This window comes from Corvus cornix, chromosome 1A (genome assembly GCF_000738735.6).
Source record: "Corvus cornix cornix isolate S_Up_H32 chromosome 1A, ASM73873v5, whole genome shotgun sequence".
Classification (NCBI taxonomy): domain Eukaryota; kingdom Metazoa; phylum Chordata; class Aves; order Passeriformes; family Corvidae; genus Corvus; species Corvus cornix.
Window position 1 is genome coordinate 6,876,631 of NC_047057.1, and position 15,046 is coordinate 6,891,676.

The 15,046-nt window shown below is 45.5% G+C and overlaps 1 protein-coding gene across 1 annotated transcript in view; it reads left to right on the forward strand.

Moving 5' to 3' along the window:
* The first annotated feature begins 6,010 nt into the window (after positions 1–6,010).
* ELAPOR2 (endosome-lysosome associated apoptosis and autophagy regulator family member 2) overlaps positions 6,011–15,046 on the forward strand; it is a 95,608-nt gene continuing 86,572 nt past the window's right edge. Inside the window, exon 1 of the mRNA XM_010407759.4 lies at positions 6,011–6,336. Within this exon, the coding sequence (XP_010406061.2) occupies positions 6,208–6,336 (129 nt within the window). The 5' untranslated portion in view covers positions 6,011–6,207. The remainder of the gene's footprint in view (positions 6,337–15,046) is intronic.

The following is a 15,046-nucleotide window of genomic DNA, read 5'->3' on the forward strand; positions in this document are numbered from 1 at the left end:
TCGATGTCCCTTGGAGTGCCTGGTATTGTTAACTTTGAAGCTTTTGAAGAGTGAGGAGATATTGTCATTGATTCAGGGGAAGCAGAAAGACCTTTGAAAGACCATTGAAAATGCAGCGTTTTAATCGCAAAGCTTCCATCGAGATCAGGCAGGTCAATAGAAAATATGAGCCCTGTTTCCTTCCAGAGGACAGTATCATAAAATCATAAAATGGTTTGGCTTGGAAGGGACCTCTAAAGGTCGTCTGGTCGAACTGTGTGGAAGCCTTGTGACATTTTGATTTTTATTTTCCTAGAGAAGCAAGATGTTTCTGATAGGGTAGCTGGGAGAGGGAGTTCTCCTCACCGCACCGTGGGACAGTGGCCCCTGACACTTTGGTGATGGCACAAGGGACAAATGGTGACTGGAGAAGTTGGGCAGCATAGGGACTCCTTGGTCAGAAATACAGCACTGCGTGGAGGCTGCTTTGCCTTCTGCTTTTTCCTAGAGCCCCGAGTGCATCTGTAGAGCCCTTGCCAGCCTAGAGTGGATGTGATCAGCCTCAATATACCTGGCATCACTACTGAATACAAGGTTACACCAAATAACTGTTCTCTGCTGCAGAAAGCAATTTAGTCCATGTCATTCCTCCTAACTTAGTTCACACACCAAATCAACGCAGGCAGATCATATAGATTTTAGCTTGCTAATAGTTTACCCTACATTACTTTTCAGATTGCTCACCCAGCCCCCCCATATGGCCTGTCCTCTCTGGGCATAACCATGTCACCATGGGTCTCTGGGAGTCCTCTAACAAGGCTCGATTTTGCATGCAAAGCCAAGAAAATCATCATTACTCAAAACCCTCTTGCTACCCAATAGCAGATAAATAGGTCTGCTGGGAAAAGATGCCTGTGCATGAATGGCTAAGAAACCCTAATAGCAGCAGTAAAAGGCTTTGGATGCTGATCCTGTTGTCTGTCCCCAGTTGTCTTGGAAATATTTACCCTTGCTATTCCTTCTTACTCAAAAGAAACATGCTAACTGATTTTAATGCAGAGATCATCTCTTTTTATTCTGAATATGGTAGGGAGGAGAATCAAATGGACTGTACATAATAAAACTGAAAATTAATATTTTCCCCTTAGTTTAGAAAGCAAATAAAGACCTGTCAAATCATGTGGCTATCTCAAAAGCTGAGAAATTCCTCTCTTACAGCTGAATTTCTTGTGATTCAGATTCAAGCAAGGCAGATTACGTCTCTAACCTCTCTTCTCCAGGCCTGTGGATAGAAGTGGTGCAGAATTACTTTGGGTCTTTTATGTCTAACTTTTGCACAGCTAATATTAAATTGTATGTATTCAAGGAGCTGTTTTAGTGCCAAGCCAAGTAAGATTTACAGGAAAATTCAACTGTAGTCACAATGAGAGAAAAGATGAACAAAGAAATCCCAAATGGAAGGCTCCAAGAGGTCTAAAATGGATCCAAAGATGAAGTTTGCTATAAAAGCAGAATACAGGCACTCTAAACATCTCTAGGGAGAAGAGGCAAAAATACAGCATTGGGGACCAAAGGAGGGAAAGGGATAAATGCTGAATGTTACATCTAGGAGTGAGAATTATGAAAAGGCAGTAAAGCTGATCCTGGCTTTTCTCTATCCAGAAAGCCTTGTTTCCTTGTTTTTCAGATGTGGGTTTACATCAGGAGGCTACAGCTACGTGAAGAAGCTTCACAATTGCATCACACAGCCCAGAAATCCCTGTGCCAGGTCCCTTTCCCTGTGCTGTGCTCTGGTTTGGATGCATGTGGGGCTGAGTGTGGAGTATAAGCCAGTCAGACATGTACCACTTAACACACACCAAAAGCTGGAGGATGTGAACCTTGTTTAAAGAGGACACTCACTAGACAGCAGAAAATGATCTAGGGTGGGCTTCATTTCACCATGTGTAGGTGTCTATATCAGAACTACCTGTGCAGTTAATGGAGAGAAAAGACATTCAGCTCCTCCTAAAATAGATGATTAAAACAATGTCATATGAAGGCTATCTTCACTTTCAGCCTTGGATGCTTTCACGTACCATTTAGAAAAAGGTTTCTGATGTGTTTATAACTTATTTTTATGGGAGAGTGAATAGTACTCCCAAAGCCCTGCAAGCTGTGCATGACAAAGTTAAGTGAGGTGAATCCCAGCATCGGGTTCTTCCATGGCTACAGGAGAACCTGAGAGAAATCTCACTGCAAATGCCACCAATTGTTTTATAGTGACTGCTTAGCCATCACATCAGCTTTCTCAGCAGGGTTCTCCAGATTATTCTAGAATGGAGCCATGATGGTCCTTGAATTACTTGAAAGTATAAGTGATGTCTAAGTAGGTCAGAGCTGAACCAGAGGCCTGGGTATAAACATTCTTTTAGTATTGCTATGTATCTTGAATTTCCAAAGAGCTTGAAGAGTTTGGAAGTCCAAAAGTAAGAACATTTGTAGGAGCAGGCACATATTTTAAATCTTTCTTGAACTGAACTCAGTAAAGCACCAGGATGACTTGATGTCTTGAAAGAATGTTAATTTTTGTCTCAGATGAAGTATTCCCTCATGGAAAGTACACAGATGACCAGGTTATATGGGCAAATATATGGTTCTCAAGAAAAAGAAGAAGTCTGAGCAGGACACACCGTGGTAGAGCTCACAGATGGACGCGTTAGCAAGACAAAAGAATGTTACCTTCTGTGGGAATACAGTTACTCTTGTAGAGCAATCACAAAATTTAACCACGTGGATAGTCAACAATGTTAGAAAATGAGATTCAGTGAAGAAACTCCATGAAATTGCTTTATGTTGATTAGCTTTTCCAAAAGTTGAAGTGAAGTGTGAGTGCAGGAAAGGTTTTTAAGGTGATTTCACCAGAAACAGGCAGAGCAGGAAAGGGTTAATAGCTTCATTTACCGTGTGATGTATTCCCACGCAAGCCAGCCGCTGTCAGCCTACAGACCTGACTAATCTCAAGTGTAGTTACTAATTGCTGTCATCCAAACAGTAGCTGGCAGCCATTTAATTTTCTCTTTCACTTGGTGTCATTAACATTAGTGACATATGGCTCTTTCCCTGCCCCAGCTCCGTGGCTACAGGGAAAACCTATGGCTTGAGCTTTGCAAACATCAAAGTCCATGATTAACTTTCAGCATTTTGCTTGTGTCAGGAAGAATTGTTTACAGATCTGGATCCTAAATGCCTGAAAGCTGTTGGGTTTTTCTGGGCACAACTTAGGACAGCAGTATAAAGGTACAATTTTGCCTCTTTAACTTTTACCAGGCTGATGCACAATAAAATTCAGGCAATAGGGGAGATGCAACTTGAAACACATTAGAGTATAAATTATTATTTACTACTTTGCTTTTCTCCTTTCTTTTTGTTTTGTACTTTAATGTAGGTGAGCTGGGCAATTGTTTGTAAGTGAGACTGCATGAATCTTCTGAATTACTTTTGTATCTTCTCACTTGACTCAAAATATTAGGTCAAGATTTCAGATACAGATCTCAAAACTCTGTTTCACTCCCTGCTATCTGTTCTTACTAGATTTAAAGCTCCTTTATCTCTGCTGCCTTATATATAGGTGCTACTTTTTTTTTTGTATTAGAGTTGCACAATATGTCTCAAATCCCACACTGCTTTCCTCTATCTCATTTGTTCATGTCTATCTGAGCTCATTAATTTTTTAAGCAGTATACTTTTTATTTTCTGCTGGCCAGATGCTTACTATGCACTGCAGAATTTTTGCCATCCTGCTTTCAGGTAAGATTTGCAGGATTTAATATCACAGGCATTTCAGATCCTGTTCAAATAGCACAGCAACCAAAGTGATCATACTTTTAAAGATCGAGTAATTTCTGGACTTTGTGTCATTTGGAAACATAAAGTAAGACAAAAAAAAAAAAATCTCAGATCTTAGTGATTTTTCTTGCTATGAAGACAGCAAGTTCCACAGAGGACAGTAAAAAAGCTTTGGTAACATGTAGTGAGTCATGAAGAAGAGTAGGTAGCCTTTTATTTGTAAATTGGCTTCTCCCCGCTCTGAGTTTTAAGGTTAAATAATTTAGTGATGCAAAAGGGTGACAGGACAGCTGACAAAGGACACTCTGGTACTCCCTTTCCTCACCCACCCCTGTGCTGTATGAAGTTCTGCTCACCTGAGCTGGCTTCTGCCGGCCCTGTTGCCCCCTGGAGGGTCCCTGGGAGTCAGCAGCAGTAACCCTTCCACTGCACAGAGCAATTCTGCCAGCAGCCCTCCAGACCTGCTTCCCACTCTGAATTCTTATTCAAGGTCAGCACCTGCAGCAAGAAGAGCACTTTTCTGCAAGTTGACTTTGCACCCATTTTCCTTGCATGAAAGACCTGCTGAATCCAACCAATATATTTTTTCCCATATATTTTCAGAGTGAGTCCCTTGCTGTATGCTGGGAGTACCTGCAGCTTTGTGTGTTTTACTTTACCAAATGTGAAGACAAATGCTGCTCCAGCTGAAATCAGTGCTCCTCCGACACTGGATTTTATCCTGCGGTTAAGGTGAGCAATGAATCCTTGGGTCCAACCTTGTGACCTACCCACTGCAGAAGCACAAAACATAAAGCAGCAGCATGGATTCTACCCTCTTCTCCACTTTTTCTGCAAAGATAATTTGATTTTTTCATGTAACTGATTACACAAGGTGCTTTATTTGGCACCCTGGTGAGCGATGGGGCCGTCGATGGAAGCACCATAACCCACTTTCCTTCCTCCAGCTGGAGCTAAAATCAGAGCAAGGCTCTGGACAAGAACAAAGAGAAATTGCAGACTTGTCTCCGTTAGCAGAGCACCACAGAGCTCCCTTCCTGACTGCTCCAGCAAGGCTCTCAAATGACATAAAATGAACAAAATGAGCCATTTTTATATTAGCATACAGTCACAGCAATGACACCAACCAGGATGGACAGAGGGTTGCATGATGCAAAGATCTGACTCTGCCCTTATACCCTGCATCTCTTTTCATTAAGTGAATAAAAGTTGAGTCAAACCTGAATCATGATGAGCAGGAACTGCAGTAAAATTACAAAAAAAAGTCACTCCACGAACTGAAAGAAAAGGAAAAAAAAAAAAAAGGGCTATGTATTGGAGTCTGAAAAGGTGGATCAATAGGGACGGGAACATCTTGTGCTAGCCATGAGAAGCTCTGTGCTGGGGTTTGCTAGTTAGATAAGAGGAAGCAGAAAGGACGACCCAGGAGGGAGCAGGAAAGTGAGCAGGGTTGGCAGAGATGCCAGGGAGGCAGAGGACAATAAGTGCCTGAGGCAGTCACACACTTCATTAGGAATGAGTAGTTGGACATTGCTGGGGAACAGGAGACAAAATTCGGGCTGAAAGGCAACCACCGATGGAGAAATGTGCATAATTCTGGGGATAAGAATAATTTGGGTCAGGCCACGGACAAGCTGCTGTCGCATCTCATGGAGCAGGTCGCTCCTGTGCTCTGGCCAGGAGCTCAGCGGTCCGGCGCACATCTTGCCTGGTGGGATCCCGCCTTGAGAGGGAACACGGGCATCCTTAGCGTCCGAGGAGCTGAGAGCTGGTGCAAGCACTCCGCGCCGCCTGGCGCTGCCATGGACTGGGATGGTGCGGGGGTGAGAGGAATCAGGCGGGAGACAGCGGGGGATATGGGCCAGCATCCCACGGCAGGGCTGGGGAAGGGGGATTCCATCCCACAGCGCCGCTCCCATCCCGGAGCCCATCGGGGCCAGACGTTCCAGGCCGGGGATGCTGCGGGCTGCCCAGCAGGGCCCGGGCTGCCGGCGGTGCCTGCGGGATTCGGCCCCGCTACCGCCCCCGCCGCGGAGGTTTTGGGCTGGTGAGATGCAGCCGGAGGATGCTCCGCGCTCCCTTCGCCACGCCGGGGCTGGACCCAGCCTCGGCAGCGTGCGCCTGCGCCGCCAGCCTTCCTCCCCCTCCCGCTCCTCCTCCCCGCCGCTGCCGGCCCCTCCTCCCGGCTCTGGCGGTGCCGGCTGCCGGGGCGGGCGGCCGGCGGGGCCGCTGTGTCCGACAGCCCCGGGGTTATGCCCGGCTGCAGGCGGGGCGCAGGGCCAGGGGCAGCCCGCGGCCGGGGCTCCGAGGTGTCCGGCAGGAGCAGGGGGCGGTGATCCCCGCCAGCACCCCCGCCCCGGGAAGGGGTGCTCGGGCGCTCCGCGGCGGGGGAGGAGGAGGATGATGCTGCTGAGGATGCTGAGGATGCGGCGGGCCGGAGCGGAGCGGGGGTACCCGGGCAGCGCCTGGGTGTGCTGCTGGCTGCTGGGCTGGCAGGCGGCCGCCCTGCAGCTGCCGCCCTGCGAAGAGGTGAGATTTTCCTCCTCCTCTTGGGGTTTTCCCCATCCCGAAGGGCGGGTGGGGGATATTGCACTGGCTCGGGAGGAGGGTGGCATCCCAGCAAGGGGGTGTTGCTGGTTGTTGCTGGCTCCCCCAGAGCTGTCCGTGGGATGATAGAGGGGTCAGACCCACGGGGAGGACCCTCCGCTGCGGTGCGGGCCGAGCCCCCCGCATCACGGGTAGAGCGGCTCCCTTGGCCGTCGGTCGCGAACCGCACTCCCCACTCCCCTTGCCCGTGGTGATCGCTGCTCCCTTCGGTGCATGGAAATAGTAGAGTCCCCCTCCAAACGAAGGGGGCTCGGCCGGCCTCGCTGTTTTTCGAAATACTGTGTTAAATCAGCGCAAAGGTGGAGAATAAGGGAGGGGTGGTGTGTCAAGCTGTCCCGCCTCCCGGTGTCAGCTCGGTGTGTCCGGGGCTGAGCAGTGAGTGTGACAGGGGGAGAGAAACTTTCTGGCTCTCTACTGCTGTAAGAACCCGAACCTGGAGGGACTTGGTGTGTTCGGAGCAGGGACGCCCCGCACGGCTGTGCGGGATGCGGGGCTGAGGCGGCTGGACAGGGATGTGCAGCCCCGGGTGGCCCCTGAGATTTTCCGGGGAAGGGAGCTGGGTTTCATGAAGCTCTTTTCCGGGGTTTCCAGCCTCACTCCTACATGCAGGGAAATCCTCTCTGCTGCTGTTAAAGAGCAAGTGGGTCTTTCCTGTGTTTTAAACCTGCTGTAGAGATGAGGAGGCTGGGTACCACTTTCCCAGACAGGTCTAGGTGGTCGGGGCTCTGCTCAGGCAAGCAGAAACCTGTAAGTCGGTTAACAGCGGTCTGTCCCCTTCCTTCTAACCCCCTCCTATCCGAGGATGCTCTGGGACCAGAGCTTCCCCACTTCACGTCCCGCAGTTCCACCGTTTAGCAAGAACTAATTTGTACATTTTCAGAGTGGGTTGGGGGTGGGTGACTGCAGCCAGGTGGGAGCACTTGGCTGGCAAAGGGTCCTGATCCATGCTTGGAGGCTGTTGCACTCTGGGACCCTCCTCGGCTGGGGGTGCAGAAGACCATGTCTCCTTCCTGTGGTGAAAGAGGGCATTTCGGACCCGGGGAATATTCCCTCTTTGCCTATGAAATTTACTTGTTGTCTTCTAAGTAGCAGAGCTCAGTGCTAGTCTAGCATGGGAAATCTTGCCGTAGGGAGAGGTGATGTCTAGCAAACCAGTGTCTGTTTTGGGCATGTTTCTCCTAAATGTTGATCATTCTCAGGGCATGTTTCTCCTAAATGTTGATCATTCTCAGGGCATGTTTTTCCTAAATGTTAGTCATTCTCAGAGAGAGGGATTTATGCAGCCACCTGCTTTAAATTACCTATCTCCCTTTTCAGCTAGTGAAGGGAAACAGGTACTTTTAGGTCTGTTCCCATCCTAAAGTCTTCACTTCAAAAAAATGAACCTGTGCAGATGGTTAAATGTGAGAGCTGAACCAGTGCAGTGGTACCAAAAGTGTAGAGCTGGTATTTTGAGTATCTTGTGTTGGGCTTTAGGTGTGCAAATTCTCTCCGGAGCCCTACTCCCATACCCCTTTGGATCTGGACCTCTGTGCTTTTGCTTTTTTTTTTCAGAGAGGCTAACAATGTTGTTTTACTTGACTTGAATACTCTTTAAAACAGAGACAGCCCTCACTCACATGGTTAAAAAGCTGTGTGTTACTTGTGCTGGGGTGTGTGCAGCCATGAAAGTGTGTCCCAGAAAATGTAGTTACAAACATGTCTGGATGGAGGCAGAGGGGAAAAAAAATGGAGCTTACGAAGAACCAGGATAGCAGATGAACTGCTTTACAAAAGGGAAAAATAGAAGTTAATGGTTTTGTCTCAAAACTTTGCCATTTGCCCCAGTTCAGCCCAGTTTGAATGACCTGGGTGGATTGCCATTAAAATCACATCAGCTCCCGATGAGATTGACTCTGGTTTGGGCAGACTCAGACGGGGATGAAGTTGTGCCATTAGAAAGTACAGCCTGTCAGAGGGTATTGTAGTCCTCTAAAGACTTGGTAAACATCCTTTGTTTTATACCCAAAAGGTCTGAGAAGGACAAGGCTTAATGTACTGGCAGGTAGTTAATTTTCAATCTTCAGGGGATCTTTTTTCAGCAGCACTTCCCCCCCCTCCTTCCTTGACAACTTGTTTTTCTGTTCCCTTGCTTACAAGAAATACAGATATCTGCTGGTTTGTGAGATTTCTGTGCTGGCACAACATTTGGAGCAGTGGGATCTCTGGCTGTGCCTGAGGCTCCTTGGTGCTCTGATTACATAGATAGTAAAATAATAATGTACAGGAATGTCACTTTCCAGAAACCTTTTTGTCATTGACTTAGCTTGTCAGGGACTGTAGTAGTTCAGCACACTGGATTTAGGAGGGGTGTGTTTGTGCTGCAAACCAAAGGTACAAGCAGCTTGAATGAATATTCCTGTGAGTTTTTGGAGTAAATCAGTACAGCCATAAGCTGTGTTCAGTCCAGGCTGTGATGGTCATTCACATTGTGATCTCTCCCTGAGCTCTCCAATGCCAGCAGCAAATTTAAAGGTGGTTTGTGCATCTCCAAGAGATGGAGGCAGGCTCAGCTTGGATGGCTGGGGTACCTCTGGGGTACAGAACCTGGGGAGACCCATTACTGTACCCTATGCCTCTGGTGACTTGGCAACTCAAATTAGGACAGTAGTAGAAGAATAATAAGTGCTTGGTGAATTCTTTCTGCTATGGCAATGATGATCAGGGTACTCATGCAAATGTTTCATGTGTTGCATAAATTATGACTTCGAGTGGAATTGATGACACCCATGCTTTTCACTGCCATTAAATACACATTAAGCTGTTATGTTGGAAATAATGAGATATTCATGCCAGTCCCCCTGCTGCTGCAGGGACAATGGTTGTTACATGTTATGTTCCAGTGTTTGGTGCTTTTTCTAAACTTTTCAACTGAATGTGTCTTCTTCAGCTTCCCCTCAGAGATTCACCCAAATCTGAGCAGATTTTGCCTTTAGGACATTTGATACTCAACCTAAATAGATCTTTTCTTAATTTCATCTTTCCTCTGTGTTGAATAACAAAAAAACCCCTAAACTCACTGAGTGACTCTTCTCTTAATTCTCATTCAGCTAAATTGCTTTCAAAGAGAGATGCAGAGTATCCTCCTGCTGGCAAAGATGTTTTCTTTCATACTCCTGTTCGACTCAGTTGTTATGCAGATTGAGAGCAAACACATGCCTTTGACATTGATAATAAATGTGATTCTGATACATTGCACGGTTTACCTGCTGTTTCAGTAGACAGGTAAATTAAAGGGTAATGCTAAATGCTTTCTTTAAGGGAATGTATTTTTGCACTAGTCTGCTAGAATGCTTATGGAAAAGACAAAAAAAAAAAGAAATGTTCGTGGAAAATGAAAGAGTCTTTTGTAAAATCACTTGCAAGGCAAAGGCAAAAAAGTCTTAAGAATAAAGGGGGAAGCATGAACTTGAACTTTGGTCAAGTATGGTGGATTTGGTGTGTTGAAATAGCACCCATTTTCATGATGAGAAAAGGTTAAAAAATTGAGTATGTCTAAGCTAAGTGTGAAGTTTTTAAAGCATATTAGTATGTTAAATCAGGATATTAGGTACTGAGCTAAGCAGCCTGGGAAGCAAGGTGAAATTCTGTCTTTCTATGTAAAGGATGGAGAGGAGATGTGTCAGTCTTGGAAAGATGTTACATAAGCCTGCACGCCTGTCACCACGTACACATGGCAGGAGTAACAGGGATGTCTGTTGGCAGGAATCTGAATATCTGAAACACTCTCGTGTTGTCAGTGAACTGTACCTGCTTGGGAAGAGGTTTGGAGTCATTGCAGAAGGCTCTGTAGAGGCAACCCATGTGCTGGCGGTGAAGCAATTTGGGTGGGTGATTAAAAGAAAAAAGAATAAAACCTGTCAGAGTGGTTTTGTGCCCTATCATTAGTACTCAGGAACCGTGAACGCTGTGTTTGTTCTACAGCTGGTTAATGAGCGCACAGTGATCACAGCAAAGGGTGGGGCTGCGTCGGTAAGGAGGGAGTAACTTGACAAAGGAAGAGAAAGAAGAACATGCATCAATGCGTGGGGTAGAGAAAATTAATGAGATGCAAATCTATAGGATAAAGTAGAAATAAAAAGGATTTTTGTGCACATGAAAGGCTAAATGTTTTTACTGTTAAAAGCTAATACTATTTTTTTTTTTAATGTAACCGTAAACAACCTCTGGGACTATTTGATCTCCAAGATTCATTTAGTCTTTGTTGGCCTTAAAATCTCTGAAGGGATTAGGTCATTTACGAAGGAATTCTCCTTCTTGGTTGGTTTCCTTGCTGTCCCTTATTGGTACCCTTGTCCCTTTCTCTGAAGCATCTGCATTTGCTATTTTGGCAACAGAGCAGGTGGTATCTCCACCAGCTGCTGGGATGATCCAATGTTATATTCCCTAATTTCTAGCCACCTTGAAAGATATTAGACACTTAACCTATGAACAATTCATAGTCAGCCAAAGAGGCTGTGGAAAGATTCCTATGCAGACTGTTTTATTTCTTTCACCTCTTGCTACACAGAGTTGTGTCTTTGTGGGGGAAAGAGAAATGTACAGCTTCCATTTTCTGTGGTGATGAAGGGTCATAAAGATGATGAAAGAGGAGCAAAAATCAGGCTACAAAACTGCTGACAGTAAAGTCGATGGAGTGGAAACATGAGCACAAAAGGTGAGGAGACAGATGCTAAAACACAGGTACCACAGCAGAAAGCACATGGCAGAGCAAGGTGGGGGGAGCACAGGAGAGACTGGTGAGGTGTCAGAAATGAAAACCTGAGAAGGAAGACAGATACTGGCATAAAAACTGGATAGTGAGCCATGGTTGTAATGATTCAAGAATAAGAGAATTAGTCATAGTGGAAAGTGCTGTAACAGACCATAAACTCAAAAGGGTAGTGGCCATTAAACCAACACAAGATTGCATTTCTCCCATCATCAAACATCCCTGGATCATTCAGGGTGAGATTTATCATTTATAAAGAAGGCCATGATTTTATTTTCTCTTTTTCTTCATAGGTTGAGGTTGAGTGAGAATGGGAGCTGTGCTGGGGTTCCTGACACATCCGTGCATTACGGAGTCAGGACTACCAGCCAGCCAGGGGCCAGGATGGCTTTTTGCAGGGATTTGGGCTGTCAGCTGCCTTCCCCGGGCCACACTCTCCACCAGGTGTTGGTTGGGAAAGCTTTGGCAGTACTGTGTGTTGCTTTATGCCAGATGGTGACCTGGGTCAGAAATGCTGGAATCACTTGAAGGGAACCTTTTCCGCGAGCCTGACCCTGTGCTCAGTGAAGATGTTGGCAGGGCTCCCACCGACTGCAATGACTGTGGGGCAGAGCCAGGGGCTCTCACACCTGCAGGGCTCAGGCTGTGGGCAGCTGGGAGATGCCATCACTGCAGGCTTCGCTGTGTCATATGGTAGGTTGCTGTAAACACCTGCTGAAGGAAGTGGTAAGCACCAACTAAGTAGAAAACAAAAATTAGAGAAGAACAGATAAAGGTTGGTAAAAAGAAAGGTAGCTTTGAATGCCTTATACTTGAGATAGTAAAGAAATATTGTTTGGCAACAGGTCCCAAATGTCTCCCAGATGGTGCCAAGATTTTTCTAGAGGCTGCTGCTATGGAGGTCCCATGTTGTTATCCAGCACGGCCATATCTTCCCTAACCCTTACACCTACCTGGAAAAGAGTGTCCCGCTCACTACCCCTTGGTAACACCTTAGGTCTTACCCTGGACCTGAAAATATGTTTAGATTTTGAATGCTGGTAGTGGGAACATTTTGGTTTTCAGTCTTTTGAAAACAAAAACCGCTGGTTTTGAGGTGAGAAATAGATAAACACCCCTTTTTGTTTTTTAACAACCATCTTTTAAAGCAAGCAAGCAAACAAACAAAACCCTTTCAATTACAAAACATTATCTAAATCTCATAATGACCTTGTTTCACAAGCATTGTGATACCCTCTGATAACGAGTGCCAGACAGTAATCGCTGTGCACTTGGGACGTGGGCTCAGAGCTGATTTAAGATGATCTAGGACGACGTGTGCAGCTGAGCCGCTGGCTCTGCTGCTGGTGCTGATGATCCTGTCACTGTGCTGAGTCAGAACTAACGCTGATTTGGCTGAAAACTCACCTGCCCAAAGGAAAAAAAAAACTAAAAAGCCAAAAGAAATGGGTGAGAGTTTAGCTGGGAGAATGGCAGAGATTACTCAGTCATTGTTTAGTTTCTGGGGGAATAGAAGTGGTACAGGAGGCTTTGGGACCCACCCATGAGCACAAGTCTGGTCTTTTATTTCTAGAACATAAAATTTTGGTGGGATAGAGTTAGCCTGGATTTACACTGAGATAATGCCAAGGGGATTGTATTTCCTGATGTAGGAAGAAGAAAACCAGAGCTGTGTGTTAAAGGTGTGAAAGAATTGCATTGTTGCTCTCTGTTGTGCTTTGACTTAAGAGACGCAAGTGCTGTCCCTGTGAGGAAAGGTATTTGCTGGCTGCAAAACATGTTTTCAGTGAAAAAAATAATAATTCCAGATGATTGTGTATTCCCAACTAGAAAATTCCTTTGACATTGAGTTTTTACTGCTACAAAGAGAAGACAAATCACTCATCCCATTGATATGTGATTAACCTCTCTTACCTGGTAGTGTTTTGCAGTCAGGAAATACAACACACAACAGAGGTGATTTATGGTGATACTTGAAGACTATTGGAAAATACCTACAAAAAGTGATAGGAACTGTGTTACTTGGTGGTGAAAATGCTTAAATTTCATTTGGTTAGATTTTGTTCCACCTTAGAGGTACAAATATTTTCCAGGGATAATCCACAGGAAAGTGGGTCAGGGTGTTTGGGATTGGTTAAAAGACTATGCTCACCCTGCCAAGAACAGGAACATCAGGAGAAGATACTGCTGTAAACAAGGTGAGCCAGTCCATGAGTATGGGCAGATCCCTGTCCCTCTTATAGTTAGTAGGGTAGACTGAGTCAAAAGAGCTATATTCTATATGATAATTACCGATGTGGGTTACTAGTGCTAATCTTATAATCCAATTTGATGAAAAACCCCTGCTTTGGGGAGAGGGTGAACTTTCCCTCTGAGGTTGGAACTGACCTGAACATGCTTAGAGGTGTTTTTGATGTAATGAATATGGTCAGAAAATTGAATTGCATTTGATAACCAAGCCAGAGGGAGGAGCGATGGAGATGCCATTAACATAATTGCTGCTGGCTTGTTAAAATACAGTACACATTTGATAGTAGAGAAATCAGTGTCTAAATTGATTGTACTGTCACAGGAAACTGAAGTGCACAAGGTGGTGACTGCTAGCAGCCAACTGAAGGGTAAAGGTGATTTAGACCTGAGCTGTTGACTCTTAAAGTGTTCATTTCCCACAGTGTTTCCTGTGGTGTGTGAAATCCTTCTGGTTTTGTGCTTACTCTCTGAAGTTTCTTAAAGGAAGATCTTCACACAGGCTGGTCGTGTTTTATACACACAAGGGGTGGTGCTGTGCCTTTTGAGAGATGTAGAGCAGAAATGGATGACTGCTGATTTTTCCCAGCCTTTTATATCCATGGCTCCCTCCTGCTGGGAGGTCAACAGTGCTGATCAAATGCTGCTTGTTTCTGGTAAGCTGCTTTTTATCTCCAGCTCTGTGGTTCCCTGAAGCAAATGAAGAAAAGAAAGATTTCCCAAGACAGTTCTTTTCTTCTCTCTTTTGTTTGTTCTTATTTAATCCAATTTTTTGAAAATTCAGACTTCTCTTGAAAGGAAAGAACAAGGGGCCCTAACCAGACTTCTTTACAGTAGGATTCATGCTTGCCTGGAGGGACTAGGAGCTGATGTTCATCTCAGGGATGCTGGGGGAAGGCTGCATGATAGAACTGGAGTGGGAAATGATTCAGCTTATCATGCTGCACCTTTGTCACAAGCACCTGCCCTGCAGACCTGCTGATGAGCAGCTTGTCTTGCCTTGTGATGAATGTCAAGTGTCCTGATTAGTAGGAGAGTGGCTCTCCCCTAGAGCTGCTCAAGCAACAGCTGAACCCAGGCCAACTCTCTCCGCTTCCAGAAGATCTGACAGGGTGACTGTCAATTAATGCCTGGTTTTGATGCTGAATATCGGATACACTAGGGCTCTGAATTCTCCTTTTTTAGCTGGAAGCCCACTGTTCTCTGTGTTAGCCTCTGCACAGTGAGAGGCAGTGGATCCAGAAGCGTTGCTCTATCCTGCACCAAAGGAACACATTCTGTTAGAGTCAAGCCATCCTTTTAGGGATGCACCAACCAGGTATTACAAATAGTTCAAGACTGAGCCCTGAACTGCTACTGAAATAGCTGTGATCAATGATCACACTCCCATTCACCCCAGCTAAGAGGAGACATAATGCCAAGAACAATCAATTCCTGTATCTTTCTGTTTTCCAGTATTTTTAATGGTACTGAAAGCTAACACTACTTAAATGTTTGCTGGCTCCTCTGAAAAGTCATTGCTTTGCAGTTCCAGCTTTTAAATTAAAACAACCCCAGACAAACCAGCTGGTTTGCTGCATTGCCCATTGTGATACTGACCTGCAAATCTCTTAAACTGCTTTGCTAAACAAGGGA